This window comes from Salmo salar, chromosome ssa16 (genome assembly GCF_905237065.1).
Source record: "Salmo salar chromosome ssa16, Ssal_v3.1, whole genome shotgun sequence".
Taxonomy (NCBI): Eukaryota; Metazoa; Chordata; class Actinopteri; order Salmoniformes; family Salmonidae; genus Salmo; species Salmo salar.
Genome location: NC_059457.1, coordinates 34966598 through 34980524, shown reverse-complemented (window position 1 = coordinate 34980524; position 13927 = coordinate 34966598). Strand labels below are relative to the sequence as shown.

The following is a 13927-nucleotide window of genomic DNA, read 5'->3' as shown; positions in this document are numbered from 1 at the left end:
CGTTTGTACATTTTGAATGAGTCTCACTCCTCTCTCTCTGTCCCTGTACAGTTGGGAGAAGCGTGTGGACCAGCGAGGCAGGTTCTACTATGTGGACCACAACACCAGAACCACCACGTGGCAGCGGCCCACAGAAGAATCAGTCCGGAACTATGAGCAGTGGCAGTCCCAGCGCAACCAGCTCCAAGGGGCCATGCACCAGTTCAGCCAGAGGTTCCTCTACCAGGTAACTCAACGTAGAACTACTGTACTGTCTGTACTACTTATTTAGCCCCTTTAGGTGTGGCCCTCTAAAAGCTTCCCCTCAGCATAGAATTCTGGGTAAAACGCAAGGGTACAGAAGGGCATTCGTTGAGGTAAAAATAATAAAGCATTCTGAATGTGAAATGGGCGTTCCATGGTACAGCATATTACTGAAATGAGCTGCAACTCTCATCGGTTTCTATTAAAACCTCCCTGCTCCCACCCACCCAGTCTGCTCGACAAGCTAATTCTGAGCCTCTTTTCAAAATAACATCCACCTCATTGATTATGAGTAACCATGAGTCCCTGAGAACTAGCTGGCAGGTCTGCTGCTGCTGATAGGCGGGTTCTGTTTTGGAATGCCTGCTTTGCTGTTAGCTTGCTTATTTTTAGGCCGGTCTGTGCAAAAATGAGTTGGGGGGGGGGGTGGAATCAGCTGGCTGCTTGGGACTCTGACGGCACTCCTCCCCCCCTCCGCCCCCCATGGCCAGATAAGAGCAGGTTTAGTCCCCATTTTAGGGCACCTGGCCATTTCTATACTTTTAGCTTTGCTCGTTATTTGAGTTAGATCATTCACTTGCATTCTGTTACTTTGTATCAAATGTTACCAGGTTTGAGAACGTTACGTATATGTGCTGGTGCGTTTGTGAGCTGAGCCCATTATAATGTCATGGTCGATTTAAAGTAGACTGGCCCCTGACCCTGACCCTACTCATTGTCACGTGCTAAGGCAGAAATATCACACTTGACTCCCAACATTACAGCTGTGTGAGCACACATGCTTGCTCGCTCATCACTTACACACACACACACATATATGAACGACTATGTGACACAGCACACAATACACACCAAGGCATAGATTAAGTACATAACACAAATACAGGCTGGGCTTTTGTGTGAGTGGGCCTGTGCACATTTGGCCAGTAATTGCAGCTCGTTAGGAACTCCTGAAAGAGCAGTCAGTCATTAACTGCTGTTTCTGCCTCCCAAATTCCCCCTTTTCTACCTCCTGCTTCTTATTCGCTCTGTCCATTCTCACTGAAAGAGGGGCTCATGCACCAGCACCACTGGAACTGGTCCATTGTCTCAATACTCAACTATCTACTTAAAGGCCCAAGGCTGTCAAAATGTGATTTTTCCTGTTTTATATGTAATAATTGATTGTATTTATATAGTGCTTTTCTAGTAACTGAGGTATTCAAAGCGCTTTACAGAGTAGGGGGGAAACTCACCTCATCCATCACGGCGATGCACGGCGATCATTTTTGTGCCAGAACACTCACTAGCTATCAGGTGGAGAGTGATATATGCCAAATAGGAGTGGTTAGGTGGCCATGGTGGAATGGGATCAGGTTGGGCATGAAGCCATATCACCAGGGTTAACATCCCTACTCTTACAATAAGTTCATATTTATTTTTTTAAACCCCTTTTTCTCCCCAATTTAGTGGTATCAATTGCTTGTCACAGTCTTGTCTCATCGAAGGTCAAGAGCCGTGCGTCTTCCGAAACACAACCCAAACAAGCTGCACTACATCTTGACACAATGCCCACTTAACCTGAAAGCCAGCCGCACCGGGAGGAAATACCGTACACCTGGCGACCGTGTCAGCGTACACTACGCCTGGCCCGCCACAGGAGTCGCTGGTGCGAGATGGGACAAGGACATCCCTGCCGGCAAAACCCTCCCCTAACCCGGACGACGCTGGGCCAATTGTGCGCCGCCCCATGGGTCGCGGCCGGCTGCGACAGAGCCTGGACTAGAACCCAGAATCTCTAGTGGCACAGTTAGCACTGCCTTAGACCACTGGATTGGAACCAGAATCTCTAGTGGCACAGTTAGCACTGGCTTAGACCACTGGACTCGAACCCAGAATCTCTAGTGGCATAGTTAGCACTGGCTTAGACCACTGGACTCGAACCCAGAATCTCTAGTGGCACAGTTAGCACTGGCTTAGACCACTGGACTCGAACCCAGAATCTCTAGTGGCACAGTTAGCACTGGCTTAGACCACTGGACTCGAACCCAGAATCTCTAGTGGCACAGTTAGCACTGGCTTAGACCACTGGACTCGAACCCAGAATCTCTAGTGGCACAGTTAGCACTGGCTTAGACCACTGGACTCGAACCCAGAATCTCTAGTGGCACAGTTAGCACTGCCTTAGAACCAGAATCTCTAGTGGCACAGTTAGCACTGGCTTAGACCACTGGATTGGAACCAGAATCTCTAGTGGCACAGTTAGCACTGCCTTAGACCACTGGATTGGAACCAGAATCTCTAGTGGCACAGTTAGCACTGGCTTAAACAACTGTGCCACTCAGGATGCCTACAATACGTTTTATGGGATATTTAATTACTACAGAGAGTCAGGACACCCGTTTAACGTCCCATCTGAAGGTCTGCACCCTATGCAGGGCAATGTCCCCTTCACTGGGGCATTGGGATCTCCTTAGACCACAGGGAAAAGTGAACTCTACTGGTCCCCCAACACTTCCAGCAGAATCTGGTCTCCCATCCAGGGACCGACCAGGACCGACCCTGCTTAGCTTCTAAAGCAAGCTAGCAGTGGGATGCAGGGTGGTATGCTGCTGATATATGAAGTTTCTTTCCAAAACACTATATATCCTTTTGGAGAAATGTTGGTGAATGAGCATTTATTGTTTAAAGGACTTATGAAAGAGATTTGGTGTTTTTTCACTTTCTAATCATGGCATGGGGTTTTTCCATGTCAGACATGTATTTGTTTGAAATCTATCATTTTATAGAGACAAATAATCATGTTATTTTGCAAAACGCTATATATCTGGCTCACTCTCAGAGAATTAAGTAGTACTGCTAGGTTTTACACAGTCAAATGTAACAAATAACTAAACATTTTTATAAATAACTGTACAAATAATACATTTGTGACATCAATATTGTTAAAAAAATAAATAATTATACAGTAATATAAGATCTGTGTGTAAAACATTTACATTTGACATTTAGCTGATGCTTTTATCCAGAGCGACTTACACTTAGTGCATTCATCTTAAAATAGCTAGGTGAGACACCCACGTAACACAGTCAAATATACGCTATACAAAGATTCCATTCCAGCTAAATAATGAATACAGTGCCTTTGGAAAGTATTCAGACCCCTTGACTTTTTTCACATTTCACTATGTTACAGCCTTATTCTAAAATGGATTAACTGAAACAATCAATCTACACACAATACCCCATAATGACAAAGCAAAAACAGGTTTTTAGACATTTTTAGCAAATAATAAAAAAACAGAAATACTTAATTTACGTAAGTATTCAGACCCTTTGCTATGAGACTCGAAATTGAGCTCAAGTGCATCCTGTTTCCATCTTGCATCCTGTTTCCAAAAAATGCCTGCAGCATTGAAGGTCCCCAAGAACACAGTGGCCTCCATCATTATTAAATGGAAGAAGTTTCAACAACCAAGACTTCCTAGAGCTGGCTGCCCGGCCAATCGGAGGAGAAGGGCTTAGGTCAGGGAGGTGACCAACAGTCTGACTAGAGTTGTGTTGTGTGACAAAACTGCACATTTTAGAGTGGCCTTTTATTGTCCCTAGCACATGGTGCACCTGTTTCATCCTGTTTAAATCAGCTTCTTGATATGCCACACCGGTCAGGTGGATGGATTATCTTGGCAAAGGAGATATGGTCCCTAACAGGGATGTAAACACATTTGTGCTCACTATTTAAGAGAAATATCACTTTTTGTGCGTATGGAACTTTTCTGGGATCGTTTATTTCATGTCATGAAACATGGGACCAACACTTTACATGTTGCGTTTATTTTTCTGTTCAGTATAGTTAATAGACCAATAAGAAAGAGAGTTCCAAACCTCTCTGCCAATAACAGCTAATGTTCAGTTTTCCCCTCCCCACTCAGAACACTCGCAGACAGTCCTAGCAAAATTATTGCCTGAGAAATTGCCCTTTGCTAAGAAGCTATTTTGGTTTCTTTTTGACCATTTTAATTGAAAGCTATCACATTAAGGTACTTAATTGTTATTATTACCCAGAAATGATTTGATATTGAAATTAACACGGTTGCATTGGACCTTCTATACACCTTTCTAAGATATTACATTGTTATACAACCTGGTTTAAGCTAATTTGAGTATTTTAGTCACTGTTGAGCATTTTATCAGGGGTCCTACTACCATTGTTTTGCCCCTTTGGGTGAACTTCTTTTAAGACTTTTTTTTCCAGCGCTAACATTAGAGGAACTAAATTAAATTAGTGTGCAATGTAGGTCTATGTGACTTTTCCCACTCATAGTGCCGGTCATTCATATGGTTCTGTCAAGGTTTCCAGTGTTTAGAGACTAACTGGCCTTTTTGTTGTAATTCTCAGCATCCTGAAGCGAGATAGGAGTCTGTTGCAATTTAAATACTTTTATCAAGAATAATATCTCAACTCACATCACCCACTTACCACTCAATCACCATATTTAGTATCTTAGTACATATTTCTCTTTACTATGCTACTTTTTACCACCGCTGCCGCTGCTTTTATTTTTTCACTCTTGTTTTCCCTGTCTTTTCCTCCTCCTTTCTCTCTCTAGCTCTCTTTCACATCCTCTTGGAACTGGCGAGGAACTGAATGGTCAGGGCATAGCAGATGATGTCATGTCTTTATTTCCTTCTTTTTTTAACCTTTTTTAGTCACAGAAACACAGAAGGGTGGGTCTCATACATGGATTGGCTGTAGTTCGAGTGACACACACACATTCCCCTTTAACCACACATGCATCGTCCTCCTCTTTGCACTCTTTACTATCTTATTCCTTCCGTTCTTCTCAAAGTTTCCATGATGAATTCTCATAAATGGGCACAGTATGATTATTCTGGGGAAATGCTGAGTGAAGTTGTGTGGCGTTACCTTCAGTGACACATGGACTGCTTGGAGGGCAGTTTTGCAGACCTGAGGTGAGGAGAATGAATGCATGAATTCGATTTTCATCCAAAGGTACAGCTTTCATACTCAGTCATGGAACCAACAGTCTGTGCACTAACTCCTCACAAACATCTTTCCACTCGGTGGCAAATGCACACACACACACACACACACACACACACACACACACACACACACACACACACACACACACACACACACACACACACACAGATTCAAACACAATCTCTTACACATTCAATCAGTATTTGCTATATACTCATTTTCCGTACAGTGGCACACACTCTCTCTTTCTCTCTGTATGCACAGGCTGAGTAAACCACACTGGTTCCAGTGCAGGGTGAATAAAGGTGCTTTTGTCAGAAGGGGGTGGGCAGTCTGGAACAAGGATGAATGTTCCCTCAGTTCGCTCAGACATCACGCCTCCCTGCTTACTTTCACAGCATATCTAGAAGAGGAGGACCTCTGCAGATGGGTGGGGTAGGGAGGGGTGCAGGGGGGTTGGAAGACGGGGTGGGTCTTAAGGCCAGCCAGTGAGCTCATTGGAACAGTTTGTTTTTTCTCTCCTCCTGAGCGTGTAGTTTTTGGAAGGCATACGAGCTGCGTCTGAGCCTCTCTGTCAGTCTCCTGTTCCAGCTGCATGAGAGAGGTCACCTCAGCCTTCTGGGGTACGCCTTAGCACCCCTCAAAAAAGACTGGACTTCCCTGTGAGACCCCGCTCTCCACTCTGTTCGCTCCTGCTCCGCTAGACTTGAGGTGTTAAACTGTGTGGTTTCTGTGGCGTTTTGAGGCATTTGCTGCATTTATTATTTTTTTCCTGTATGTTTGGTTTTCTGAGTTTTTTTCTACCTCACACCAGTGTGAGAACTCGGTTGAGAGCTTTGTGTACGGACAGAAGAATTTCACACAGAGCCGCTGCAGTGAAGAGAGTGAGAGAAGAAGACCTAAAGGTGGAAGAAGGAGAGGAAAGATTCCTAACTGGAAACGTATTCTCTCTCTTTATCCATCAGTCGTCTGGTGCTCCTGCTGTGGAAAATGACCCTCTCGGTGCTCTCCCTTCAGGATGGGGTAAGTACACCTTCATCTACACCTCTCACCATACTCATACTAGGCCCTGTAGTCAGTGGCCCTCGGTAAGGCTGTGACGATACCAGTATTGCAATGTTTTTTCCATGGCAAAAATTTCAACACAAAGCAGACCAAACTCTTTGGTTAAACATGCTGTACAATATAGTGTGCTATAGCTTGGGAAATAAATAAATGTTACTCTGGATGAGAACATAATGTTTGTTTCCAACATCAGGGCTGTTTTCCTAAAGAAGTGAAATCCACTTCGTGTTTTATTTCCTCACCACAATACTAACGAGTATCTCAATACTGGTATCGTCCCGGCTCTAGCCATCAGTGGTCCCAGGACCTGAGACCAGTGAGATGAGTGAGGGGAAATACTACTGGGTCCAATGGTGCTGGAGAGGCATTGGCTGCATCAACACCTGCACTACTTGTTATGAGAGTGGGTTCTGATGCCTGTATGCCTTTCAAGGGCACAGGACTTTGTTTTTGTGTTGAAGGGGGAGAGTTGGTTTGTTTGTCTTTCACTCTCACACACACACACACACCTGCAGATACACGCCGCTGTGGGCCCAGATGTATTGTTCACTATCTTGTATACACTGTGATATATAGCCTTGTCCTTAATCAAAGAAGCTCATGCTGAAGATCCATTTATTCTTCCATTCAGCATAACTCTCCTTAGTTAGTTATTGGTCAACAACATATGATTTGTTTGAAATGTGGGAGATTTCAGTTTTTTCCCTGCTATTATTGATTAGTTGTTGATTCAAGTGAAATCTCAAGGAATTGGTTGTAATATTCTCTACTTATATATTCCTATAGCTCTCTACACTCATACATTCATTCATTCATATTCTCAAAAGCACATATTTTACCAATATATTCCCACGCAAAAATTATACAGTGTATACACAAAACACTCAAAAGTAATGGTCATTGGCATTTTTCTCTCCACCTCCCATTTTAACATACTTATCACTTACATACACACTCACTCTTATTTTCTTACCATGATTCGTTTTCAACATGTTGCGGCATCGCAGGCAAAAGCCTCAATTATACCTTGGACTTAGTTTTATGGATTTCCTGTAATGTATTTCTGTATGTCATCTGAGGGGCGTAGAAGAGGGGGTTGATTGAAAGAAACTCTTAACAGGAGAAAGAAAAAGGAGAGAATGACTTGACCGAGCGCGGGAACAGTAAAATAAAGGAGGGGATGAATACAGGAGGGAAAGTGGAGAGGGGAGGAAATGAACAAGCTAGTAAGAGTTGCAACATGAGGGCTACTGTTCCTGCGTGCTCCACACACGTCTGCTAATGAGATCAAGATGTCAGAGAGAGAGGAGTGGGGGTGGAGAGAGGGTAGTGGGAGTGGAGTGAGGCGAGTGGGGGTGGAGAGAGGGTAGTGGGGCGAGGCGAGTGGGGGTGGAGAGTGGGAGTGGGGCGAGTTGGGGTGGAGAGAGGATAGTGGGAGTGGGGCGAGGCGAGTGGGGGGCGAGTGGAGAGAGAGAGAGAGAGAGAGGGGAGTAGAGAGAGAGAGAGAGAGAGAGAGAGAGGGGAGGAGAGAGAGAGAGGCGAGTGGGGGTGGAGAGTGAGGCGATAGAGGGGAGTAGGGAGAGAGAGGATAGTGGGAGCGAGGTGAGTGGGGGTGGAGAGCGAGGGGAGTGAAGAGAGAGGCGAGTGGGGGTGGAGAGTGGGAGTGGGGCGAGTTGGGGTGGAGAGAGGGTAGTGGAAGTGGGGCGAGGCGAGTAAGGGTGGAGAGCGAGGCGAGTGGGGGTGGAGAGCAAGGCGAGTGGAGAGAGAGAGGGGAGTGGGGAGAGAGAGGATAGTGGGAGCAAGGCGAGTGGGGGTGGAGAGCGAGGGGAGTGAAGAGAGTGGGGAGTGAAGAGAGAGGGGAGTGGGGGTGGAGGGCGAGTGAAGAGAGAGGGGAGTGAAGAGAGAGGGGAGTGAAGAGAGAGGGGAGTGAAGAGAGAGGGGAGTGAAGAGCGAGGGGAGTGGGGGTGGAGAGCGAGTCGAGTGGGGAGAGAGGAGTGGAGAGAGGAGTTTAGAGAGAGGGGAGGGGGGGTGGAGAGAGAGCGAGAGGGTGGGTGAGGGGAGTGGAGTGGAGAGAGGGTGGGTTGGATGAGGGTGATGGGGGTGGAGAGCGAGAGGAGAGGGAGGGGTGAGGGTGGTGGGGGTAGAGAGAGCGAGAGAGGGATGATGTGGAGGGACCGAGAGAGGGGAGGCGGTGTAGAGAGAAGGGTGGAAGGGGCACCAACTATGGTCAGGAAACTTAAGCAACACAGAGATGTACAAACTTTAACATATTAACTCACACAACACACTCTAGACACATTCTTGGTGGAGGAAGTTGACATGGTTACCATGTTATTATCTTCTATGTTGTCATTGTAGTGCTCTCCTCTCCTGTTTTGTCCTATACTTTTTATTTCATTTATTTTTAATCCCAGCCCCCGTCCCCGCAGGAGGCCTTTTGCTTTTTGGTAGGCCGTCATTGTAAATAAGAATTTGTTCTTAACCGACTTGCCTAGTTAAATATTTTTTTCAATAAAATAATACTTCTACTTTCCCTCACAGTTTAGCGCTTGCCCTTTACACCTCTGCAACATTCTCTCTGAGCCCCATGGCCCGTCTTTCTCCAACACTGTCTCCACCGGAGCCAAGTCAGAAAGTCTGAGGTGGATTGTAGAAAGGTATTTTGGAACAAGCTTGAGAGAAATGCCACTCAGACGCGTCAGTTTGCAATCAGCTTTGCGAAATTCAGCCACCGTTTTTTTCTCTTTCCTCCTCTTCTCTGATTCTCACTCACTATTCACACGTCCCAAGTCCCCACACAGTACAGCCTCTCTGTCAGGTAACAAAAGAATACACTGTTGATCCATCCTGTTTTTAACTGTAGCCACTTCTGTTGGTCCCTGTAGAGAAACGGCAGGACAATGGGAGGGTGTATTTTGTCAACCACAACACACGGACCACACAGTGGGAGGACCCAAGAACCCAAGGGTAAGCCAATCTGTCTGCTCCACTGTGAAAGTGTGAGTGATCATGCTTGAGTGTGTGTTTGTTCTGTATCATTGTGTGTGTGTGTGTGTGTGTGTGTGTGTCCATGTTTGTACACACAGGTGTCTCAGAGAAATGTCTCCATACATTGCGACCATATTTTCACTGATATTACATGAACTAGTGTAAGATAGGGACTGCTTGCTCGAGGGCCCAACACTATGCAGCACAACCACGTTATCATAATCATAGACGTAATTTACAGATCCTTCATATTTTGCAATAATTGGTGAATAGGACAGTGTCCTGTATCAACCCCATAGTAGGCCATGTCACCTCACTAGGGCTGTCCTCTAAGCTGTGTGGGAGGGGTTTAGATTAGTATTGTAAGCTAATTGGTAGAAAGAGAGGCCTAGGGCATCTCTACTCCTGAACTAGTGTGGATGGCATTGCTGTCCCCTCGCAGCAAATTGAACAACAAAACTACAGTAATGGTGAATGGTCGCTTTATCTTAATTTTATTAGGGATTTTTAGATCATTTTACAATGTCATAACATTTTATTCATTCATCATTTAGTTAATTCACTCCCTCATTCATCCCCTCAGTGAACTTGAGTTATATTTTCCCTCGTATTTATATTTTCATGTTGTTTAACATCCGTGTGGTCTTATTATCATCACCACTGAGCTCCGAGGTTCTGAGTCGTGGGCAGGGAGAGCTTCTAGTGGGACGGGAAAGGGCCAGAGCCAGAGCCGGGGCTAGAGCTGGGGCCGGGGGGGACAGGTGTGCCTAGTTTGGGGAGCCTCCGGTTTAGGCTCTGCTCACTGCCCTCTCCCTCTTACAGGATGATCCAGGAGCCCCCCCTGCCCCCTGGCTGGGAAATGAAGTACACCGCAGAGGGAGTCCGATATTTTGTGGATCACAACTCTCGCACCACCAGCTTTAAAGACCCTCGTCCCGGGTTTGAGTCAGGGTAAATATTAATCTGCAGATAAGGGCAGTTACATTTCCTTATAAAAGTTCCTGATAAAAGCACTGTCGACTCATTTCTGTCAGGGATGATGTATGTAGGGTTCTCTTAGCTTACTTTTGTCATCTTTTTTTAAATGTTTCTTTGAACCTAAGCGAATTTAAGTTGACTATCTTTAGGGCATAGATAGCTAGGCTAGATATGGATTCCCTGTGGCTCAGTTGGTAGAGCATGGTGTGTGCAACGCCAGGGTTGTGGGTTCGATTCCCACGGGGGGCCAGTACAAAAAACAAAAAAAAATGAAATGTATGCATTCACTACTGTAAGTCGCTCTGGATAAGAGCATCTGCTAAATGACTAAAATGTAAATGTAAAATACGAGAACCGGGATTTTATATATATATATATATATATATATATAAACATATATACATATATACGTACACACATACACATGCAAGCAAGCACACACTAATATAAACACATGTGTTTTGCCTTGATGCATGGCCCTAATTTTGAAATCTTCCAAAAAAGACAGCCAGGAAAATGAACAGATGTGGGCAACAAATGAAATCCAAAGCAGCCAGCTCTGCTATCTGACTCTGTCTGTGTGTACGTATGGATGTGTGTGATTGAGAGAGAGCAAGTGTTCATGCTGATGTTGAGACATATGAAGGTCTTGGTGTTATATTTTTAGATGAGAGGCCATAGAGGGTTCTTAAACTGTCTAAAATGTTTTACATTTCATACTGCTACAGTCCATATCTGTAGCCAAAGGGTTGCCTCTGTGGTCTGAAACTTCCTAACCAAAACCAAGTTGGGCCTGGCAGCGTTCCACAAAGCGAATCAGCGAGTATTAGAGGCCTCACTCTCTCTCTTTCGTTCGACCTCCATATTTCCCCTTCCTTGCTCTGTCTCTCGCCCTCAGTTTCTCCTCTGCTGACGAGGTACTTATCCAGTATGTCTGTAGTGCTTGTACTAACACAGCTGCACACCTAGGCATACCTCCATCTCTGGGCTTAACCCAGTTCTTTCACTCCTGCTGCACATCAGATCTGACCACCTCCTTAGAATACTGCCCAAAGTCCTCACTGTGCAGCTCCACAGCTGGGCCTATTTTCCAGTCTCTAAAGCATTTGTGCACGGGACAGCCATGACAGCCCTGTCTTTGCCCAGTACAGCTACAATATCCCTCCCCTGACATGCACAAATTTGAAGCCTGGCTTTATTTCTTGCTGGAACAGCAAAAAAGACGCTCCTTTTATTTCTCTGTAGGTCGAGAACGGGTAGTTCTCCCGGGGCCTATGATCGCAGCTTCAGATGGAAGTACCACCAGTTCCGCTTTCTGTGCCATGTAAGTGCTGACTGTCGTTTCTCAGACCTCTGTTATGAGAACAGGGTCTTATCTCAAGTTCTTTTCTACTGTGCCGACTCGAGATCTCTTTGCCTAATGTCTAGCATTGAGGAAATTGATTTTTACACTTCTCTCTGCCTCTCCAGTCCAATGCCTTACCCAGCCATGTGAAAATCTCAGTGTCCAGACAGACTCTATTTGAGGACTCATTTCAGCAGGTAAGGATGACATGGAGTCGGTTTCCCTGCTGAGGATATTCTATTCTAAATGTTATGTAATTAAACATGCATGAGGGTTGCTATTGTTTATCTATTCATTAGTACCACTATTTGTATTTTAACAACTAATGTAGGATCATAGGCTGGCAGTTTCTTTGTTGTGATGTATGTGCTTGTGTTTTGTCCTCTTTCCTCAGATCATGAATGTGAAACCCTATGACTTGCGTAGAAGACTCTACATCATCATGAGGGGAGAGGAAGGTCTTGATTATGGAGGCATTGCTAGGTAAGATGGCCGTCCACTGCCTGCATGCCTGGCCTTCTGCCTCTTACAACAGTTGTCTTTCTTTCTCCTACCTCAGCTATAAGTATTCTTTGTCTACCTTGTGTTCCTCACTTAATTATTCATCATCATTTATCAACTCCCTGTCTCTTGCACTGTCATCTGTTGTCTGTGTGTGTTTTGGTGTTTGTGGACTGGTTGGTGTCAGCGGTGGGATCCCGGGCTTTGCTCCTCCACGTGGTCTGTGTTTGCGTGTGTCTCTGTCTCCGGTGTCGCGCCAGTGGTTTTACCCTATGGTAGGTTACGTCATGCTGTTCTACCACAGGGTAGAACCACGGACGGGATGTTTGGATGTGTCTGCACAGCCCCGGTACGACCCCCGGGACTGGCTGGCCGGCCGTGGGGGCAAAGGTCAGGGGCTTGGTGGTGGCCGGGGCTTCATTCTCTACATGCATTCATGTTCTACATTATACTGCTTGTCTTCGTGGTGCTTTATGGTGTTGTGTGTGTTAGTGAGTATGTATATTTGTATGTCCATGTGCTGACTGTGTAAAGGTAATGATTTTGAATAATCTTTCAGTGATGTCTCTGTGTTAGTTACCATTAGCCAGTAATAGCTGGCTTTTGGCCGATAAAAATCAATAAATATTGAAAATCCGATCAATAAAATTGGCACTGGCCAATTGTTTGGGAGAAGATGAAAAAATCCCATTGCGAAAAATGTTTTTAGCCTATTTATTGATGGAAATACATTTGACTGGTCATGCTTATCAGTCCATAGGTTAATTTGCGAATTTCTTGGAATGAAATTGCCTCGTGTACAGTATATACGTTATGTATCTTATTTATCACACGCGTACAGCATACAGAGCCTTTGAGCTGAAAATCTGTCAGACAGTTGGAGAGCTGCTGCTGTAGCATCTCAAACGGCAACGGAAGGCAGGCTTCATCAGCACATCACACACCGCATCACACACCACTTTGCAATGAGTTAGAGGCAGTATCCATTTTGAAAACATTTACTTCATCGTTTTAAACCTGAACGTTTTAATACATATTATGAGTCTTACCTTGCTTCAAATGAGCCTATTAGATCTCCTCTCTTTCAACATTTCTAATGGATGTTTTCATCTCTGTCACATGAAACCGCCTGCATGTACAGTGCCCTTTTGACAATGGTGTTTTCCTGCTAATTGTATTATGGAAGGAACATTCACGGGTAGCCTACTGCCTTGTGTCCATTACTGCGCTTATAATGTGAAGAACTAATAGTTTATCAACATTTTAAGCTAAATGTACTGATCTGTTGCATCACTCATTGCTTTAAAAAATATATATTATGTAGCCTAGGCCTACTAGTTGTATGAATTTGGGATCTATCGTCCCACAGCTGTCCCAGAGTCTGTTTGGAATAGGATATTTCTCCCTTGACAAGCTGACCAATAGAATAGGTAAACTTTTGTACTATGGAGGATAGTAGATTGACATAGGCTAGTGATTTTGCTGTTTGTTACTCATCTTGTTGGCTGAGGAAAAGTAAACGTGGACAGTTATTCTAACATCTTCAAAGTGCACATCAGAATTCGGTAAGAAGGAAAGCACATCTTTGCATCCTCGACTTGCATGTTCTGTTAATATGAATTACCATAATCGAAATGTGATTTTTGTCATTCTGAGCCCCATGGTTGGACGACCTAATCAGGTTACACACCCAATGCATATGGGTCCGGTAAATGTAAATGTTGACGGTCAAATGTCCAGAAACCCTGGTTAGTTGGACCATTCCTCAGTATGGCAGTTTCTCGTTCATATGTTGCAGATAGAAAGGGGACATTTGGAAG

General features: G+C 44.9%; 1 protein-coding gene across 3 annotated transcripts in view; it reads left to right on the top strand.

The window, feature by feature from the left end:
* The window catches only part of wwp2 (WW domain containing E3 ubiquitin protein ligase 2), a 45754-nt gene that overhangs the window by 28419 nt on the left and 3408 nt on the right, over positions 1-13927 (top strand). For 2 of the 3 annotated variants that reach the window (XM_014148917.2, XM_014148916.2), the window contains exons 10-16: positions 52-226; positions 6196-6253; positions 9181-9262; positions 10106-10234; positions 11507-11585; positions 11732-11803; positions 12001-12089. In XM_014148917.2, coding sequence (XP_014004392.1) covers positions 52-226; positions 6196-6253; positions 9181-9262; positions 10106-10234; positions 11507-11585; positions 11732-11803; positions 12001-12089 — 684 coding nt within the window. The remainder of the gene's footprint in view (positions 1-51; positions 227-6195; positions 6254-9180; positions 9263-10105; positions 10235-11506; positions 11586-11731; positions 11804-12000; positions 12090-13927) is intronic. The other variant, XM_014148918.2, reaches the window with a different exon arrangement.